Source organism: Lontra canadensis, unplaced genomic scaffold (genome assembly GCF_010015895.1).
Source record: "Lontra canadensis isolate GAN:19392208 unplaced genomic scaffold, GSC_riverotter_1.0 scaffold13, whole genome shotgun sequence".
NCBI lineage: Eukaryota > Metazoa > Chordata > Mammalia > Carnivora > Mustelidae > Lontra > Lontra canadensis.
Genome location: NW_022631007.1, coordinates 10,162,218 through 10,183,624, shown reverse-complemented (window position 1 = coordinate 10,183,624; position 21,407 = coordinate 10,162,218). Strand labels below are relative to the sequence as shown.

Sequence of the window (21,407 nt, the reverse complement as noted above, 5' to 3'; positions counted from 1 at the left end):
CTGCCTTGTTCTGAAGGGGTGTCTCCAGCCACATTATTTCACCACAGTTAGGTAGCTGGAAACAAAGTGAGAGACTGTACTTATGTCTCCCTAGTTGAGATCTGACTCACTGAGCAGAGAGAGGGGAATGAATGACAGAGTAACCCAATGGAGATGATGTCTGCCTTCTTTCGTTTTTGTCTCTGTCTCTTGTTCTTATTCTTGTTTCTGCTTTGCTTCATTTCTCCCTCACATGAGCTTTTTTCACAGCTAGAAGAGGAGCTCAGGAACTCTAGAACAATCTGTACACTGCAGAAGGGGAGGTGGCTGGCGACCTGACTCTGCAGAAGTAGGGATGAAAGGTCTTCAAAGTAGCTAACTCAAGGAGAATGTGTAGCTGATGCTGCCCTTCCAGCTGATGTTTAGAACCATGATGGGAGGAGGGAATGTCTGTGGTCCAGTGTTGAGCTGGGTAGACTATCAGAACTGCAATGGACTGAGAATTATTGGCTTAATTTTCTCTCTTGCTTTGTGCTCAAGTGACAGGCCCAAGCACACACAATCAAAAGTAGAGAAAGGCAAAGACTACTGACCATGACTCCAGGCTACCTGTAGTATGCAACCTGTGACTCTCTATGTAGCAAAAGAAGGATCAACTAAATAATGTGGGTTATATGGCAACAGATGATTTCCAGCTCAAAATTTATCAGTTCAGTGAAGACGGTGTCATTACACTGGCCCCTGGACCCACAAGGTCTGGTCACCAAGTTACTTGTTTGTGGGATTATCTTGTTTCTCTTCCTCATGTATTTTGAAAATGACCCAAATTATATACATCTTTCAATAGTTAGTAAAGCTATAAAGCAATTAGGGAAATGGGTTTATTACTAAAATCACAGAAACCAGGAAAGCACAGGAAATTAGCTGTTTAGTTATTGAAAGTTATTCCCCTTTTCTTCTTTACCTCTTGACTGGAATCTTTTCTGTGGGGCCCTTTCACTATGAGTTCTGCCTCTCCTTTTCCCTGATAAAATAGAAAAATATAATAACAATCACAGACATGCAGTTGCATTGCATATATTAGTGCTTTCCAAAATTTCCATTTAGGTATAACTTCCCCAAAGCCTGTCTAATGGATAAAGAAAAATATATAATCCCTAATGTTAAGATACCAAGAATTAGATAGCCAATCTTAGGTTTACCTTATATTTTATTTTTCATAGTCCCACATTAGTAAAACAAAAAACAAGTGAAATCAGCATTCCACTGATACCTCAAGCAGTCATGTGTTAAGGGCTTAATATATGTCAATTGTACATCTACTAATTTACTTAGTCTTTCCAACAAACATATGAGATCAAGATGATGATTACTGCCATTACAGAAACTAAAATGTTCAGAGAAAATTGGGACAAAAACTATAAAGTTAAGTGAAGGCATTCCAGGTTTCTGCTTGTGGAGAAATGGAAATAAACAGATGTTCTGTGAGGGGAACCCTACGACAGGTTTTACACATGAGACACATTCCACACACCTTGAATGAAGTGATTTATACGTTTGTGCTGAAAGTGATAATAAATGTGACCAAGGGCTTTGTTTACCTGGGTTTGGACAAAGATATTAGATTCTAAGAAACTACCAGAAGAAAACTAACCAAGAAGAATGGGTAGAATTGAGTCTTCCAAAATCTTAATTTCAAATAGTTATTAAGAATTGACTTGGTAGGTTTCTGGGGAGTGGAGAGGGAGGGAGAGGGTGGTTGGGTTATGGACATTGGGGAAGATATATGCTATGGTGGGTGCTGTGAAATGTATAAACCTGCTGGCTCACAGACCTGTACCCCTAGAGCAAATAATACATTATATGTTAATAAAAATAATTTTTAAAAAAGAATTGACTTGGTAAGTGTCATCAGGGAATGTTCTTACTTTTTGCAAGTTTTGGCTATGGATATGCATGTCTGTTTGCTGTCATTCAAATGTGCTTTAGTTTCTAAGGCAGGAAGACAAATTCATTTTCTTCTTTCTGTGTTCAATGCCCCACTATCTGGTGGTACTAAGTGGGATTATGTAGACCCCATAAGGAAATATTTTCCAGACTACTCAGTCCTAAGTGCTATAAACTATAAGCAGATTATGAGCATATTAGACCAGCAAAGCAAAAATAAAAATCTTTCTTTCAATTAAACCCAAAATGGACTGATTGCTTAGTAAATAGCCCCACTTTCTGGACTTTATCCTACACAATTACTGAGAGAGTTTTCATCTCTTCAAGACCAAAATGGCCCCATGGACGAATATTGATAATTAGACTTTATCACAACATCAGACAAGTTATAGACTCGCAAGTCATCACTCATTGTTATTTAACCATTACAACCTGGGGACACAAAAATTAGTTATAACCTGTCTAACATTATTTAACCAAGATAAAATCACCAGAAACAAAAGATTGGTAAATTTCTATAAGAAAGTAAAAGACTTGGCATGGGCTAAGGAGAATAACTAAAAAGGGTGAAACTGTGGTTCTCGAAAGAATAATCTCGAAAAAGAATAATCTTTTTGCCCCCTCTTGGTTTCTCCCTCCAGAAAGTGGGATCACCAGCCAATAGAAGGTCATCCACCCAGTTAGCTCTCCAAGGGACTCTCCTCATCTCTTCTTCACCCAAGATGGTAAAGTGGTTACGGACTCTCTGGTGCTCTCTCATTACTCTCCTGAAGGTCTATGCTCACATTACCAAGAGAAGAGATCCAGATATCTTACTCTTACCCTCCTATATCCCAGTCAGGCTTGGCACTAAAGCTCTAATCACAGCCTTGAACAACCCAGTAAATAGAGAGTCTTTTTTGGTCTCCATCTGTCCCTCTCCCTGGTTACATCTTTCCTGGGACTGGTAGCTATGTTAAACTTATCTTTCATCAAACCCGTTAGGCCTAATATTTTTAGGGAGAAAAAGGAAACACACTGAAATCCATTCTAGCCTGTGGAGCTTTTGATAGAAGGAAACCTAGAGCTTAAAACCAGCTAATTTGTAATACAGCACCGTTGTGTTTTCCTTTGAAAATAGAGTGACTAAGCAAGACAGGATCTAACTAATTTTTGTGTCCCCAGGTTGTAATACCCATTTAATAATACGGAATCCCCCACCATGAATTCTATCTTGGCATTTAATATATAATTTAAGGGTTTTTTTAATTGTTGGGCTTGGTATTAATCTCTAATAGTAATTGTGACAGAATTTTAAATTATTTCCTGTTTTCCCAAAATTTTAGTAAAAATCTCAATAGATGGGAGCAATTCACTAAGTGCCAAGGAGGGTAACCAACTGTCCCAGTCCACTTAGGATTAAGGGGTATCCCGGATGCAGGGTTTTCAGTGGCAAAACTGGTAATGTCTTGGGCAAACCAGGGTGTGTTGTTCACCCTAGTTTCAAGCAATCTGCATCACAAGGCAACGGGACCAAGTCACCTATGTGACCATACAAAGTATCAGTGGAACAGGTTATGCCAGCTCTAGTTCTTTACTCATATCCATGCAGCAGAAGAATGGCTACATTTCTCTGCAAAAAAGTCAAGCAGTGGTGACAGACCACACTGTGGAGTTGATGAAAGAATTTCATAGAGGAAAGAGCTAGCAATTGTGTACCCTGTTATCTCTCCAGTGACACACTTCCATGTTCTTATCTCTCCTCTCTCATCCATCCCCCCTTCAATCCTGGGGTGGCCCAAACCAGTAGCTGTTGAGTGTGGGTGGAGCCAAGCAAGAATGTGAGAAGAATGTGACCATGCCGCATCCCCACTGCAGGTGGCCCAGACAGAGGTTTGCTCAGGCTGAAGGAGGGGAGGTGCTTTGAAATGGAGAAAATATTGAAATTTTAATACTACTCCCAAAAGGACTCTCAACTACTGAAGAGGGACTTAACTCTTGTGACAAGGGAACAGGAAATCTATCAGGCATGCCCAAGTCAGGAAAAACTCATCCAGAAGGTAGATTTGAAAGGGCAGTGAAAAAAAGAACTTATTTTCTACCTGTAATTTACCAAGTCTGGCCATGTTAATAAACCACTGATGCAAGGTAAAGAAATTTCCACAAAAAGCAGATAAAACTCAGGGAAAAGATTTTTAGGTCCTGGGCAGATAAAAACTATTATATAAATGCAAACAATTTATAAGCCTGGCTCCAAATGGGTTTGCTTTCTAGATTTTGCTGCTCTCGAACTGACTGATAACTTAAGCTGTCAGTTTAAGTTTGCTAAATTTGTATTGACCCATGGGGCCAAGTGGAAGTGGTACAAACTTTATCTTACCCCTCTTTGTGGCACGTCCTTGCAGACGCATTTTCACTTTTCTCTCACCGGAGACCAACTGGCCATCAGTGTCGCTTCTTTCTGGGGATAAGCAGGGGAAGATACAGAGTTGGACAAAACAGCAGTTGACATGAGAGACCAAAAGCAAGTGAGTAAACACCAGATTCAATTCTGAAGCCCCTTTTCCTATTCACTCAGCCAAGAAAGCCTGTTTATGGTAAGGCATCTCAAACAGGTGTCTAGAGCATACTCTACTTTTAGGAGGGAGGAGTTTTAATTATGTACAAGATTTTATTGTACTTTGGAAAGTACAAAGTGGTTTAGAATTTATCTATGTGTTTATCTATGCACACCTAAATGAGAATGATATAATAATTAAATCCAAATATTTGGTATTTTGAAAATAAGTATTCTTAAAATAGATGCTGCCACATATTTTTTTTTTTTTGCCCAAACAAAACTGTACACATTCACCAACAGGGTAGTCATATAAATTGACAAGAACATAAGATACAAGGATTGGTGAAAATTAATAATTTTAATTGGACTTCAAAATCTTATTATATGGCTCTGTTCTAAAATTGATGATCACATAGAAAATGAGGTCTAGGTCTCATTTTCTAGAAGGAAGGAGTGCTTTAGACCACTACTGAGGGACGCCTGGGTGGCTCAGTTCATTAAACATCCCACTCTTGATCTCATCTCAAGTCTTAATCTCAGGGTCATGAGTTCAAGCCCCACATTGGGCTCCTTGCTGGGCCTGAAGCCTACTTTAAATAAAAAAAAAGAAGAAGAAGTAAAGCATGACTGAAATAAAAAAATTTCAGAGGTCCAACTAGAAGTAATACGTAATCTATTACTGGAAATGTAGAACATAAAAATTATATGAGATATCACTATTCTAGAGAGAGGCATAATTAACTTGTTCAAAAATATTCCCCTAGGCTTTTGTCTCTGTATATTTTACTATTTAAACAATATCTTTTCATTGCAAAATTTGAACATGTTTAATACTTTCCATGTACACACATACACTTAAAAAACACAAATAATAACACAAATATCACCTATATTCCAATGACCATATATAAACCATTGCATATATTTTTATTGATGACCATCTATTGATTTTTCCATATATCCATATCTATCTCTCTCTCTCTATAGACAAATACATATAAATAAGAATTTACAAATATCTAAAAATACATTTGTATAAATATATATCTTTTTGGTTTTTAACCATGTGCACAGGTGCATGCCCACCTACACATACAGGCTGTTTTTTGCATTTGGCTTTCTCTGGAACATCTTACCAAATTAATACAAATTTCTTGACCCAGCAGAGAAGCCACATATGGAGGATGGCACTGTCTCCTGGGATCATTTAGCTCTGGGTGATTCCGTGTTAAGAACTAAGCCATTTTGTGCAAGCCACTATGTTTTCAGGCCTCCTTGTTACAACGTCTTAGCTTATGTCCTCATGGTGCAGCCGCTAGGAAAGGGTCAGGGCCCAAGCAGGGAGATAAGAAGCAGGGCCTTACACTGAAGTGCTTACCTTTTTGATGTACTCTTCCCTGATATCTCCTTTTAATCCTTGTCCAGGCATGGCCTTTCTTTTTTCCTTCAAACAAAAGAGAATAAAGTTAATCATTCAGAACTGTAAATATAATTCTCAAAGCCATAGATGTTAGTAGTTTCAAGTACTTTTTCAGGCCACAAGAACAGGATGAAATTCTTAAATACCAGTGCAGCTGTGAGAGGCTGACTACGGAGTTATGCTTTACTCCACACAGAGCTGGGAGACTACAGGAGACAACCTTTCTTTGAAAATTAAAAGCCAAAACCAAAAAACGCTAAAATTGGAAAATAAACAGGAGTTTATTTGTAAACTCCTGTTTACAAATGAGGCATTATTTCTAAACAGGAGTTTATTTTGGTGTCTTAGCCTGAATGACCACATTTGGGGACGTATGTCAATGTTTCCTCTTCAAGTGTCAAATGTGCCATGAGGAGGCACATTCCTCATAGCTGGATAGCGTCATGGATAATATGCCATGTTGGAAGTTGGGAGATGTTCTCAGCTTTGAAGTGGAGACTTAAACAATCTCTGTACTTGTAGTTGTGACACAAGTCCTCCCACTTCTGTGCCATCTAGTCCTGGAGGACTTAAAGAAACCATAGCAGGTTATGTGTTGTGCAGCATATGAACACATAGGAATGTGAGAAGACCACTGGCACTGGGTAAATAGAGATCTTATCTTGTCACCATTGTGAAATAAAAATAGCCATCTACTAGATTTTTACTGCCAAGAGTGAAGACCCAATCCATGGAGGGAGGCCTTATGACTCCCCCTTGAGATTCCCATTCTATTTGGAGGTGGATCTACTCAGGCTCTAGGACTTACAAGGCAGGAAGGGCCTATAAATAAAAAGCCTTGCTCATCAAATGAAAATGATATGTGCAAGAATTCTGGGATTTTGCCCCCTTGGTACCATGGCTTTCCAAGACCCTGCCCAGGCCTGTGTAGGGGTTATGACTATGTGCCAAGGTCGTGATAGACCTGTCTGTCTCTCAGTGGGGAGAGCCACATCACAAGGGACTTTGTTCCTGACTGCTCCAGGACATTGATCAGGCCTTGACCTCCTCTGGGAGCTATGGGTGGTGCCTCAACACCATCTACACTTCACCTCACAGACCAGCTGACTCTGGCCACACCACTGTGGCCTTTGAAACTCATAGGTGTCGGAAGCATGGCCTGCACCATTAGTAGTCTGACAATGGTGCCCTTTATCAAAAAGCTCCTTCCCATGCACTAATTGTCTGACTCTATGTCCCTCATCTCTTCCTGGACACCCAACTCTGGAAGGCTCCTTGGTCAGTGAAGGCAGCTGTCCCAGAAAGGGATTAGTTCGTTCCTGCATCAAGATCAGGATAAAAGTGGTCGGGGATTAATGGTGTTAGAACAATTCTGAGAATTTAGGATTCTGTTCTGCCTGCTCTTGGAGATGATGCCTCATTCTTTCTCCTATCAGTCTGGAGGGCAGAGCCTTCAGAGAGCCTGGGGGATTCAGATTTAATTCTGATCTGATTACATTTTATGAAAATGCCCTTGTCCCATTTGTATCTGACCCTCAGGATAAAAGTCAGAGTGGGAATAGGAGATCGTAAGGAAAGGAGATGAAGTTACAGCCACCAAAACAAAACAATACACACAGATATTTTTATTAATTTTATTTTTTATGAGCATATAATATATTTTTATCACCAGGGGTACAGGTCTGTGAATCGCCAGGTTTACACACTTCACAGCACTCACCATAGCATATACCCTCCCCAATGTCCATAACCCCAACCACCCTCTCCCTACGCCCCTCCCCCCAGCAATCCTCAGTTTGTTTTGTGAGATTAAGAGTCACTTATGGTTTGTCTCCCTCCCAATCCCATCTTGTTTCATTTACTCTTCTCCTACCCCCTTAACCCCCCATGTTGCATCTCCTCTCCCTCATATCAGGGAGATCATATGATAGTGTACACACAGATTTTGTGGCAGAAAAGGAAGAGCAAAAATCCAGACACCTGTACAGCCTAACAGGTATGGTGGAAGGGGAAGCATCAATGATATCTGTCTTGCAGAACTGCCCTGAATCCTACCTCCAGAAAGAAACTAACCCAGTACATATCTCTTACCACAGACATGATGAGTCTACCTTTCTGCATCAGACAAGAAAACAGAGATTGGCCTCAGCATCTACACATCCCATGCAAGATTCCTCTGGACATCATCCCTACCCCTACTCTCAGTCACTTGGGAGGGTGGGCAGTTAGGGAAGGCTGATGCCACTTGGTTTGTGTCATGGACAGAAAGGACAGATTGGGATGGACTATCCTCAGGAAGTGCCCCCCCAACTGAACCCCACCCCCAAATCAAGGACTAGATGCAATGAATGAAACTGGGAGCTCCAAGGTTCATAGCCCGCCAGAGGCCCACGTTGGAGGCACCATCCTTCTTCCCCTGGTTGATGTATGTTCCATTAGGGAACCTCAGCAACTATAAATGCTTCCCTTTCAGAGCCACCATGTGTGTCCCTGGAATTGCACTTCTTGTGTGGAAATACACTTCACTTGCCCCCTTATGCAAACATGGTAAATTATACTTTAGGGTTGTCTTTAGAGATCTAAATCATTTATACTTTATGAAATTTGTTAAATACTGCAGGAAACAAATTGAGTGGATTTTGTCTTAGCCTACACTGGCCAAATTAATCAAAATGGCTGATGGAGTGGTGTCTTCATGGGTAAATTTACCAGGATCTGCTGTATTTGGTAAATTTGTGGGAAGGCAATTTTCCATGGCATTTCCACATGCCTCAAAATATCTTTGCAAGGGTGTTTGAGTAACAAACAACCTTGGAAGCCAGAGATAATGTAACCCTCTAGGTCAGAGAGTGGATTTGTTTACTGACCTGTATAAAATAGAAAACTCCCTCCTCTCCCCAGAGGAGATTTGTTCAAGCTCCAGCTAATAATAAAATGTTTCCTTCAAGGGTAAGGTTTGAGCAGGTGTGCCAGCAGCTTCCTCCTAAGATCGAGGTTTCTGAAGTGTGGTATTCCTCAACTTGAGCACAGCCTATGTGTGCCGCCTTACCCCCAACATGGGTTTTCAGGGAGAAGAACTAATGTACCTATCCTATATCCCAGACATTTCATTCCTAGGTATTTATACAAGGGATCTGAAGGCATGGAGCCACAGAAAGTCTTCTACAAGATTGTTAAAGTTCACTGCAGCTTTTTCATATTAACAAAAAAACAGGAAACACTTGCAGTATGTGTCAATAGGAGAATATATATACAAAATTTGGTATACTTATATACTGGGTGATACTTTGCAAAGAAAATGAACAAAATGTTGATATATCCAACAATGTGAATAAATCTGAAAAATATGCTGAGTTAAAGAAACCTTAAATCAAATGAGAACATGCTCTAAAACCTCACTTATTTAAGGTTTTAATACAAGCCAAACCAACCTGCCGAGAAAACTTAGAAAAGTGGTTCTCTCTTATGAGTGATGGATAAGGCTATACCAAAGGACATAAAGGTTCTTTGCAGGGGGATGGTCATGTTCTGTATCTAGATAAGGATTTGGATTATAGAGGGGGAATGCATTTATCAGAATTCATCAGATGATACACTTCATATTTGTGCATTTCATTATAACGGTTATCTTAAAAGAAAAAGAAAAGAACTGAAAACAAATAATGAATTCTAGTTAATGATATGCAGGTTGAAGTATTTGGGGGGAAGTGTACTGATATCTGCAATTTTGAGATGTTTCAAACTTGAAGATGGGTTAGTGAAGAGAAGGAACAAATGGATAGATGGATGGAAACATGACAAAGTAAGAATAGTATAATGCTAATTATGAATCTACATAAAGTATCTTGGTGTTTAAACAAAATTCTCCCAAGTTTTCTGTCCCTAAACGTTCCATGATTCAATCATGGCAAAAAGAGCTTTGGAAAGAAAAGAAAGATTATTTACCAAGCAATGACACTTAGAATAAAAGAAGAATTTTCACCCACCACACAATAATTTGATAAGACGGCACATTAATCACCTTACTGTATTGAGGAGAAATAAATGTCAACTTAAAATTTTTAATCTTGCTAAAAAAGTTCGATCAAGGCAAATTTGCAAATATAACAATTTAACATATAAATTTGCAAATATAACACTTGGAGAGTCTACCACTTAGAGATCACTCACTAAAAGAACCAAAAGAATTAAGTCAGCTGAACAAAAGTCAAACCCCCTCCCCCCCAAAAAAAAAGAAGAAGAAGAAGAAAGAAAGAAAAGAAAAGAGTTCTTTCCCATCTTGGAAGATGGCGGGTGACAAAGCTGAGATGCCAGAAACAAGGAAGAAGGAACTGGAAGCCAAGAAGGCTGATGCTGGTAGCAAGGTTAAGAAGGGGAACCTCAAGGCTAAAGCACCAAAGAAGGGGAAGTCCGACTGTCGCAGAAACCCCATCCTTGTCAGAGGAAATGGCAGGTATTCCTGATTGGCTATGCATTCCAGAAAGGCCACATACAAGAAAAAGTAATCAACAGCTAAATCCAGGGTTGAAAAGGAAAAGTTTCTTGCTACTGTCACAAAACCAGAATGGCGGTAAAAAATACCTACAAAATATGTAGGTATTATCCTACTGATGATGTGCCTCGAAAGCTGTTGAGCCACGACAGAAAACCTTTCAGTCAGCATGAGAAAACTGCAAACTAGCATCACTCCTGGGACCATTGTCATCCTCCCTGAGGCAAGAGGGTAGTTTTCCTGAAACCACTGAGCAGTGGCTTGCTACTTGTGACCAGACCTCTCGCCCTCAGTCGAGTTCCTCTGGTAGAACACATCAGAAATTTGTCATTGCTGCCTCCACCAAAATTGATATCAGCATTGTGATAATCCCAAAACACGTCGCTGAAGCTTACTTCAAGAAGAAGCTGTATAAACCCAGACACCAGGAAGGTGAGCTCTTTGACAGAGAGTAGAAGAAATATGAGATTACAGAGCAGCACAAGGTTGATCAGAAACTACGGACTCACAAATTCTGCCAAAAACCAAAATTGTTCTGCAGCTTTAGATTGCCCCCACTAGGTGTTTTCTCTCACAAATGGAGTTTATCCTCACAAATTGGTGGTATTAAATTTCTTACCAAAGAACCTAATTAAGTAACTGATCATTTAAAAAGTAAAAGAAACAAGAGTGAGCATATAAAATTTAAAAAAATTTTAAACTAAGGAAATATCAACTGCAAAAAATGGTAATAGTTTCAACATTTGTGATGAAAGAAAATTAAAAGTAAAATGATACAATATTACACAACAATAGCTACCTGGTGATCAAATGCCAAATATGTAGTGAATCCCCATGTTCAGACCTTTGACATCATCTGGGATTGAGACACACTAAAGAGATGCCAGAAATCTCATCTCTAATTTCCAAAATAGCAGAGGAAAAGGAGGGAATATAGAATTCAATCTCAATCCATCAGAAAGCAGGGAATGAACATAAAAATATGGGAAAAGAATGGTCAACAGTAATATAGAAGATATAAATCCACATATATCAGGAATCCATGAAAAATGCAAAGTGAACTGAACTATTAAAAGATTAGGATTATCAGAGAAGATTATTAAAAAAACTAAGTGTTGCAATAGGAAACATAAAACACAGCTATACAAGAGGCCTTAATGAAAAGGGAATTTTAAAAATCCAAAGATAAAACATTAAAAGTTAAAATAACAATTTTAGCTTCCCAAGAAAGAGAATTTAAGGTAAAAGAATATATATTAGAAGGATAAGGAATAAGAGTGTGTGATTAAAAAAATCCACTAAGTCATAACAATCCTGAATTGCCTCAAAGTACTTAAAGTAAAACAAAGAATAAGGAGGAATTGGCAAATACACAATCATGTAGGAGAACTGAACACATCTCTGTGCAAACCTAATACAGCCTAATTTAGAAGATTTAGAGCAAAGTTGTTCTTGACAAAGAAGATGTGTATGGGGAGAAGCTAGAGCCCAATATACAGTATTTTAAAGTGGCATAGGCCATTTACAAATATTGACCATACATTAGTGTGCAAAGGAACTTTCAACAAATTTTAAAGAACTGATGAGGTCAGTTGTTCAGACTGTCTTCCAGATGGGCATCTTCCATTCCTATTTAACAGAATACCTGCATTACTGGAGATGTCAATGTGTCTGTACAATACCCTAGTTTATAATGTCCCTTTCAAGCTCCCATGGCCACCAGCTTAAGATCTGAACAGTAACGTAAAAGCAGGATATTGTTGTGGGAAGAAGAGAACTCTAGGAAAGCTTCTCAGAGAAGAGATAGACCTCTGGGGGAAGGTGTTTTTTGCTCTTCACCCTTTCTCTCTCTGTTGGCCTAATACATAGCCACACAGCTGGAGCTCAGGAGGCACTTTGGACAATGACATGATTTTTTTTAAAAAGATTCATTTATTTATTTAATTGAGAGAGAGTTTATGAGCTGGGGGAGGGGCAGAGGGAGAGAGACAAGCAGATTCCCCACTGAGCAGGAAGCCCAGCGTGGGGTTGGGGTTCAATCCCGAGATTCTGGGATCATGACCCAGGCTGCAGGCAGACGCTTAACTGACTGAGCCACCCAGGCACCCTAGGACAATGACATGATCTTGTCAGTGACTGAACTGAAAATCAGAAGAAGCTCCAAAGTGAAGGACCTAAAGTAGCCAAAACAAATTAGAAAAAGAAAAACAAAATGGGAGGACTTACACTAATAGATTGCAGCACTTACTATAAAGCTATAGTAATTAAGATGGTGTAGTATTGGCATAAAGATAGACATACAGATAAATAGAAAAGAATGTCCAAAGTTACACCCAAACACATATGGGCAACTGACTTACAACAAGGATGTCAAGGTAATTGACTTATTAATTCAATGCACAAATGATCTGGAACAACTGGGTATCTGAATGTCAGAAGGAAGGAAGAAAGGAAGGAAGGGAGGGAGGCCGGAAGGGAGGGAGGAAGGAAGGAAGGAAGGAAAGAAGAGTGGGTTCTTACCTCACACCATAAGCAAAATTAACTCAAATTGGATCACAGATCTGAAAGCAAGAACTAAAAACCATCAAAGTTCTTGAAGAAAATACAGTATCTTGAGCAAAGATTTCTTAAACAGAGCTGAAAAGTTGCAAATTATAAAAAATACTGTTACAATTCAAAATAAATTTTGCTCTTTGACACTGCCAAGAAAATGAACAAAGAAGCTACAGATTATACAGTATATAACCAACAAAGGACTTGTATCCAGAATATATTAATAACTTTACAACTAGAAAATAGACAACCCAAATAAATACGGATAAAAAATTTGAATAGACAATTCACTAAATGAGATCTACGGGTGACAACTAAATACATAAAAAGATGGTTCAGCACTGTTACTCATTAAGAAAATGCAAATTAAAACTATGAATTACCATTACACACCTATGAGGATGGCTAAAATTAAGATTAGCAATACAGAGTGTTAGTAAACATATGGAGTAATGGGAACTTTCTACATTGCTGGTGGGAATATAAAAAGATACAACAACATAAAAAATACTTTGGCAGATCCTCAAAATGTTGAATATGTACTTATGTTCATATGACCCAGTAGTATCACTCCTGCATATTTACCTAAGAAAAATTAGATCATATGTCCACCCAAAGATTTGTTATGTACACGTTCCTAGAAGTGTTATTTGCAATAGCCAAAAACTAGAAACAACTCAATGTCTATCAACAGGTGAGTAGATCTGTGGAATATCCATATAATTAAATACTTCTCAGCAGTAAGAATGGAGTGACTAATGATGCACATACCAGCATGGGTGTGTCTTAAAAGCTTTATGCTAAATGAAAGGGCCACGAGGGGCACCTGGGTGGTTCAGTTAGTTGAGCCACTGCCTTCAGCTCACTCAGGTCATGGTCCTGGAGTCTTGGGATGGAGTCTCACATCAGGCTTCCCCTGCTCTGTGGGGGGCCTGCTTCTCCCTCTCCCTCTGCCTGCCACTCCCCCTGCTTGTGCTCTCTCTCTCTCTGTGTCAAATAAGTAAATAAAATCTTTTTAAAAAAGGGGGGGGGCACGTATTGAAAAACTGTGTACTGTATGAAATCATTTATATGACATTCCAGAAAAGATAAAACTATAGTGATAAAAACAGATCAGCTGTTTTCAAGAGCCAGAGGGTAGGAAAAGGGACACAGGTTCACTGGATGATGGAGATGTTACATGTGATGGTTGCAGCATTACATGACAACACATTTGTTAAAACTCATCTAGTCATCCCTTAACAGTGATGACTGCTAGTGTATGAAATTATATCTCAATAAAGCCTATAAGGAAAGTAAAAATGTGCAAGATCTACAGAAAGAAAACTAAAACTTCGAAGAACATAAAAGGTGATCTGAAAAAAATGTGTGGTTCATTCTCCTTCAATTCTACCCAAATTAATCTGCAATTTCAATGTATTTTCACAGAATTGGGAAGTATTGGGGGAAAATTTTGACTGATTCTAAAACTCATGCACAATAAGCAAGCCAGGATTACTACTGAATTCTTGTTTCCTTTGCCTTTGGAGACATATCTTGAAAGAAGTTATTGTGGCTGATGTCAAAGAGGTTATTGTCTAAGTTCTCCTCTAGGATTTTGATAGATTCCTGCCTCATATTGAGTTCTTTTATCCATTTCAAGTTTATCTTTATGTATGGTGTAAGAGAATGGTCAAGTTTCATTCTTCTACACATAGCTGTCCAATTTTCCCAGCACCATTTATTGAAGAGACTGTCTTCTTTCCACTGTATATTTTTTCCTGCTTTGTCAAAGATTATATGACCATAGAGTTGCAGGTCTATATCTGGGCTCTCTACTCTGTTCCACTGGTCTATGTGTCTGTTTTTGTGCCAATACCATGCTATCTTGGATCACAGCTTTGTAGTAAAACTTGAAATCAGGCAACATAATGTCCCCAGTTTTGTTTTTCTTTTTCAACTTTTCCTTAGCAATTTGGGGTCTCTTCTGGTTCCATACAAATTTTAGGATTGTTTGTTCCAGCTCTTTGAAAAACACTGATGGAATTTTGATCGGGAAGGCACTGAAAGTATAGATTGTTATAGGCAGTATAGATATTTTAACAATGTTTATTCTTCCTATCCATGAGCATAGAATGCTCTTCCATCTTTTTGTGTCCTCTCCAATTTCTTTCATGAGGGTTCTGTAGTTCCTCAAGTACAGATCTTTTACCTTTTGGTTATGTTTATTCCCAGGTATCTTATGGTCCTTGGTGCTGTAGTAAATGAAATTGATTCTCTAATTTCCCTTTTTATATTTTCATTGTTAGTGTATAAGAAAGCAGCTGATTTCTGTACATAGATTTTGTATCCTGCCTCATTACTGAATTGATGAGTTCTAGTAGTTTGGGGGTGGAGTCTTTTGGGTTTTCCATATAAAGTATCATGTTATTTGCGAAGAGAGAGAGTTTGACTTCTTTTTTGCCAATTTGAATACCTTTTATTTCTTTTTGTTTTCTGATTGCTGTTGCTAGAGTTTCTAGTACTATGTTGAACAATAGTGGTGAGAAATTTTGAAATCTCTTTTCTGATGTTCCTCCCTGATTGTTTACTTTTTTCCTTGCAAAAGAAAATATAAAGAGTAGGAATAGCAAAATATACTTGAGAGCTTTGTAATTAAACCAATTGCTATGTATTAGAAATAAACAAACCAGTGTTTCAGAGTAGAATGCAGGCACAGATCCATGAATACAAGGAAAGGCACATAAAAAGGACATTTCAAGTCATAAGAAAAAACACTGGGGTTATTTCTTGAAATTAGTGTCTCGCATCATACACAAAAAATGTGAAATATAGATATAAACATTAAAAAGTAATAAGTACTTCAGATATTCTGAAAGCAAATATAAATATTTTTAAAATTTTGAGGTGGGAAATATCTTTGTAAATTTTAAGTATAAGCTAGAAACTATAAAAGAAAAGCCTGACAGATTTTACTACATAAAATTTTCCAGCTTCCTTAAGACAAAAGATAATACCAACCAAAAAGAATAACATGAAACAACACAAAATAACAACATATACCAGCAAAATGTAATATATATATTATTAGTTCTATGCTTGTTCAGCATGGTTAAAAAAAAAAAGGGCCAGCAGAATTGTATCACCAGCAAGATACACGCACCAAGCATTTTTAGGAGGAAATCAAATGACCAATAATAACTGGAAAATGCTCAACCACAACAAAAATGAAAGTAATGCAAATTAAAACAGGAATGAAATAAAAATGTTTACAGGTAAAATGTTAAATGTTTGTAAAGTCTTGTGCAAGAAATACTACTCTAAAGTAAAGAAAATCTAACTGTATGAATAGATTTATCCAGATTTATGATAAAATTCTAAATGTGTTAATATATGCCTAGAAAAAAATCTGGAAAGATATATGTTAAAGTTTACAAAGATCATATATTTTATTTTTTAATATTTAAATATTATTTATTATTTGAGAGAGCATATGAACACACATGCACATGGTAGGGAGGGGCAAAGGGAGAGGGAGAAAGAAACCCAAACAGACCCCGAGTTAAGTGTGGAGCCTGACCCCAGGCTCGATCCTACGACCCTGAGATCACCACCCAAGCCAAAACCAAGAGCCTGATGCTCAACCAACTGCACCATCCAGAAACCCAACAAAGATCATATATTAAAAAATAAATAAATAAAGATGTGAGCATTCTGAAAAAAAATGTAAATTACTATTTTAAAAGATGTGATCTAACCACATTCCTTTTCTCATTTTTTGGTCTTATGAAAAGTGTTAGTTCTCTATTGCTTCTGTAATAAATTGCCATAAGCTTCATGGCTTAAAAGAATACAAACTTATTATCTTACAGTTCTGAACGTCAGAAATCTGACACAAGTCTCATAGGGCTAAAACCAAGGTGTCTACAGGGCTTTGTTCCTCACTGGAGGCTACAGGATTTGAAGGACCCAGGTGACTTGATTGGGACCACCTACACAATCCAGGACAGTCTCCCCATCTCAAGATCCTTAGCTTAATCACACCCTCAAATTCTCTTACCATGTGAAGTCATCAGTCACAGGTTCCAGAGATTAGGACTTGGATGTCCCTGCTTCTGTTGATAGAAGATTCTTAGGGATCATAGCACACCCATGTATGTCACGGGGATCTCCTCCGTTAGACAGACCCTTCCACAGATCTTTCCTATACAATCATGTATCTATTTTTTAATTCTGTGGACATGGCTGAGGGGATCTGTGAGTCACATACTTAATCCCTTCAAAGAACCTCTTCCTCATTGACTGAATACGCTGACTGTTCATTACTTCTGGCGCATTAGCAGAAAGTTGTAAGAACATACTCTTGGTTATCACTACAGACCACACTTTTCCTGACAGTGAAGCTCCAAATTTTAGCACCTTTTGCAGCTTGGAAAGGCTGAGACCTTTTCAAATCATCAAATCCTGATTCCTTTTGCTAAGCAGTTCTTCCTTCAATTTACCTCTTTCCCCTTGCATTTTACTCTGAGCAGCAAAATGGAAATCAGTTGCACCTTTATCACTTTGCTTAGAAACCTCCTTAGCTATATATCCATAAAGTTTGGCCTTCCACACTATCAGCAGGACAGAATTTTGCTAAGCTTTTGGCCACTGCATACTAAGGCTTCCCCTTTCTCTAGTTTCAAAAACATGTTCTTATTTCCTTCAAAGTGTCACCAGTGACACTTTGAACTTCCATATTTCTACCAAGTCCTCATGATGATTTGGATATCCTCTAAGACAAAATAGGTTTTCTCTACCATGTTCTGCACTTCCAAGCTTTCTCTAGCAGAGTCTGCAGCCCCATATTTCTAACAAACTGCTTAAGGTAATCTAGACATTTTCTATCATTCCACTTAAAATTCTTCCCTTTGCCCACTGTCCAATTCCAAAAATTATTTCTACATTTTTAGGAATGCATTACAATTGCACTCCACCTCCAATAACCAAAGTCTGTATTACTCTTCTACTGCTGCCATAACATGACTACAAATCTAGTGACTTACAACATAAATCTATTATCTCACAGTTATGTTGATTAGAAGTCTGACAAGGGTCTCTCTGAGCTAAAATCAAGATTCCAGTAGGCCTTCATTCCTTTCTGGAAGTTGTGCAGTAGAATACATATCTTTGACTTTCCCAGCTTCCAGAAGCCATCCATATTCCTGGTTCTTTCCTCCATCTTCCTCCTCCTCCAGCCAACAATATGGTATCTCTGTGTGACTATCTTCCATGGCCACTTCCCCTCTCTCCACAGCTAGGAAGAGCTATTCCATTATATTGGGTCTACTCAGATAATCCAGAACAATCTCCTCCTCCAAGGTCCCTAACTTGATTATATCTGTAAAATCTCTTTTGCCACATAAGATAATAGAGAATACAAATTCCCGAGATCAAGATATGGACATCTTTGGGCAGACAGCATATTACCATCACTTAATATTGTAAATAGTAATAATGCAATTCAAACATTAGAAACCTCATTTTTAACATCAAAAGCAAGTAAAATCTTATGTACTCTTACTTCTCTTCCTCTTGAGTCTTCCCGAAGAGGTGTTTTCAAGATCCACGGTATCTAGAGAATTGACAGGTGAGGGTGAGGAAACAGAACTTAAAAACAAAAGTTACACATTTTAGGATTACTCATACTGCAGAAGACCTGAATTTATAAAGATGCTTGGATTATCATTTCTCTCTCCCTTCTGAAGGGACTAAAAACCTACTGAATTCAGAAGTAGGAGTCCAAGATGGGCCCTGGGTCTTCCTTTGTTTCTCAACAGTCCTTGGAAAAACACTGTGAAATACCTTTGTACTTCAGTTTACTCAGGGACTTTTGTCCAGGTATTAAGATTATTGTGAGGATTAAACAAAATCTTATGTGAAAATATTTACAGGAAATCACTAGATAAACCAGCAACATGCTAGAGGGCATCCATCAAAAATATGTGCTGAGTTAAGGATAGTCTTTCCTCTTGACAAGTAAGTGGCATCACTAGTTATCTTTTGAGACTTTTCTAAGGTTGTGACAAAAAGACACTGTTATCTACTAGCAGAAGTATGCTTGGCTTTCTTGGGCTCCACAGAAGATTGGGTGTGACAGGAATGGAAATCACTTTATAAAATGCAAGTGTTCATTATTAGTAGACTAATGTAGTAAACATGATACTGCCATCTTTGTGTATTTCAACTACAATACTCATGTGTAATCAGCAGGACCCATCCTGTTAAACACGACTTTATTATGATCTCTTGCCTCTCTACTATTCCCAAAAGGGTCAGGTCAAACAAAACAGGGAACAGGATACTGGGATGGACTGGACCACCTGCCACTACCCAGCCCTAGAGCCACTCCCCATCCCACAACCCTCTGGTGGCCTTACCCATCGTGTCACATGCTTGGCTACTTTCTGGACCTTCTGGCACATTTTTTGAAAAGCACATAACACAGGAACACTTCTCATTTCCATCTTCTGATAGCTCTGCTTCTGGGCCAAAATTGTGATATACAAAGACTTTCATTTACCTCAGGGATCCCCTTTTCTGTACCCTTCTTGATCACCCCTTCTCTGCTTCTTCCTCTGAAATCTTCCATTGACAACCCCCATTTCTGGCCTTTCCTTTAAGTCTCCCTTTTTCCTCCCTTGTCTTTTTCTCTTTATCAGCTCTGTTTCTGTTTTTCTTATTCTTTAAGTCATAATTACCTTCTCCATCACAGAGTAGTAGTCTGGAACTAAGTTCTTCCGATTCTTCCTCTCTATTCATTTGGAGAGTTTCTAGTTTGCCAGATAGTAAAGAGAAGCAAAAAAATTACAGTCCATAGATCCTGAGAGTGACCAGGGAAGAGCTTCTGGTGCTTTCATGATGCACCATGATATTTTGAGCTAAAATGAACTGCCTTCTGAAAGAAGACTACATCTGCTCCAATAATCACAACCTAGAGCTGCCAAAGGCATGCTTTTCCCATCTTTTGTACCTCATTCTGCTTTCTTTACTCCTACTTTTCTACCTGTAGCCTCAAGAATAAAGGAAAAAGATCTTATCCTTTCAGGAAAAAAAATAGCTATTCTTTGAAAATAGTAAAAAGTAATTATGAGAACAGTTTTAAACTCATCCCAATTGGTCCATCACTACTTACATCACTAAGCCAGGCAGTGAGTGACAGCCTCACACTTCTGAAAATCAGCCCATCAGCAAGAGCCGCATTCCAGAAAGCCTGTTTTTATGACTAAACGATAACCTAGTTATAAACACTCCCCAGGTCTGAAAGTCTGCAGTTCCTGAACTACAAGCTTCCTAAAACTCTATCTAAAAGCAATTTCCTTTTAAAAAGAAACTATGTTCTGTAAGTACCATACCTCCTTCCACCATGCATCTTGCTTATCAAGATATGGCATGATGATCTATCCCTCCAAAAATGGATTTCCCACCAAGCCATCTTGAAGACTCTTGTTTAGCAACATCATGTGGGATCTTTGGGCCAATAGGCCCAATCCACTGCTTCTTGTGCCCAACTCAGATTGTTTTCCTGATCAATCCATCTCAACAATGACTTGAGCTCTGCCTTGTTTCATTGAGTTCTTATTTCTGAATTAATTTTTTTAAAGATTTTATTTATTTATTTGTCAGAGAGAGAGAGAGAGAGAGTACAAGCAGGCGGAGTGACAGGCAGAGGCAGAGAGAGAAGCAGGCTCCCCGCTGAGCAAGGAGCCTAATGCGGTACTCGATCCCAGAATCCTGGGATCACAACCTGAGCCAAAGGCAGTGGCTTAACCGACTGAGCCACCCAGGCATCCCCTGAATTAATCTTATTATTTAAAGATGTATATGCAATTAGACACAAAGTAGTTAGACACTTTGGTTTGGAGGTGTAGCATTTAGCAAATATTCTGTTAATATTTTTTATTCTTCTACTGTTTCATTTACTCTAACTTTTGTCTATTTTCCAAAAGGTTTTCTTATGTGTGTTTGTTTGCTCTTGATTTTCTTGTGCTTCTTGAATGCTGGAAGGAAGTGATCCAAAGCAAATAGATGGAGGCACAGACCTGAGAAGTCCCCTATGCAAAACGTATTGATGGACGTGGGTCCATTAGACAGTAGCTAGTGTGTGCAAAAATATTTGGTCACACTTGGCCTTGAGTCCCTCTCCAAAACCTCTCATCAATTTGAGAAACAAAATCATTTTGTTTAGCAAATAATCTTGAGGTCAACTGCTATCATGTTATCAATCATACGTTCCCTTTGCAGTCTCTGCTCAATGGATGAACCTAATACTCCATTCACTTGCAGAACACAATTCTCATCAAGGACTGCATGTGGTGACCTCATTGCTACTTGCCATGGCTGTGTCTTGGTTGAAGCTACAGTCTCCCCCTGAAAGAACTCCACTTCCTCTTTGTACTCTCAGAATCATTCTTGCACTTTTCTTAAATAAATGGCAAAATTTCACCAAAGATAACTTT

The 21,407-nt window shown here is 38.5% G+C and overlaps 1 protein-coding gene and 1 pseudogene across 1 annotated transcript in view; one reads left to right on the top strand and one right to left on the bottom strand.

The window, feature by feature from the left end:
- The window catches only part of SP140 (SP140 nuclear body protein), a 72,515-nt gene that overhangs the window by 11,561 nt on the left and 39,547 nt on the right, over positions 1-21,407 (bottom strand). Inside the window, exons 14-19 of the mRNA XM_032857446.1 lie at positions 19,650-19,736; positions 19,329-19,373; positions 18,473-18,523; positions 5,844-5,909; positions 4,286-4,366; positions 944-1,003 (exon numbers count right to left, since the gene is read on the bottom strand). Coding sequence (XP_032713337.1) covers positions 944-1,003; positions 4,286-4,366; positions 5,844-5,909; positions 18,473-18,523; positions 19,329-19,373; positions 19,650-19,736 — 390 coding nt within the window. The remainder of the gene's footprint in view (positions 1-943; positions 1,004-4,285; positions 4,367-5,843; positions 5,910-18,472; positions 18,524-19,328; positions 19,374-19,649; positions 19,737-21,407) is intronic.
- On the top strand, positions 10,430-11,016 carry LOC116867911 (annotated as a pseudogene).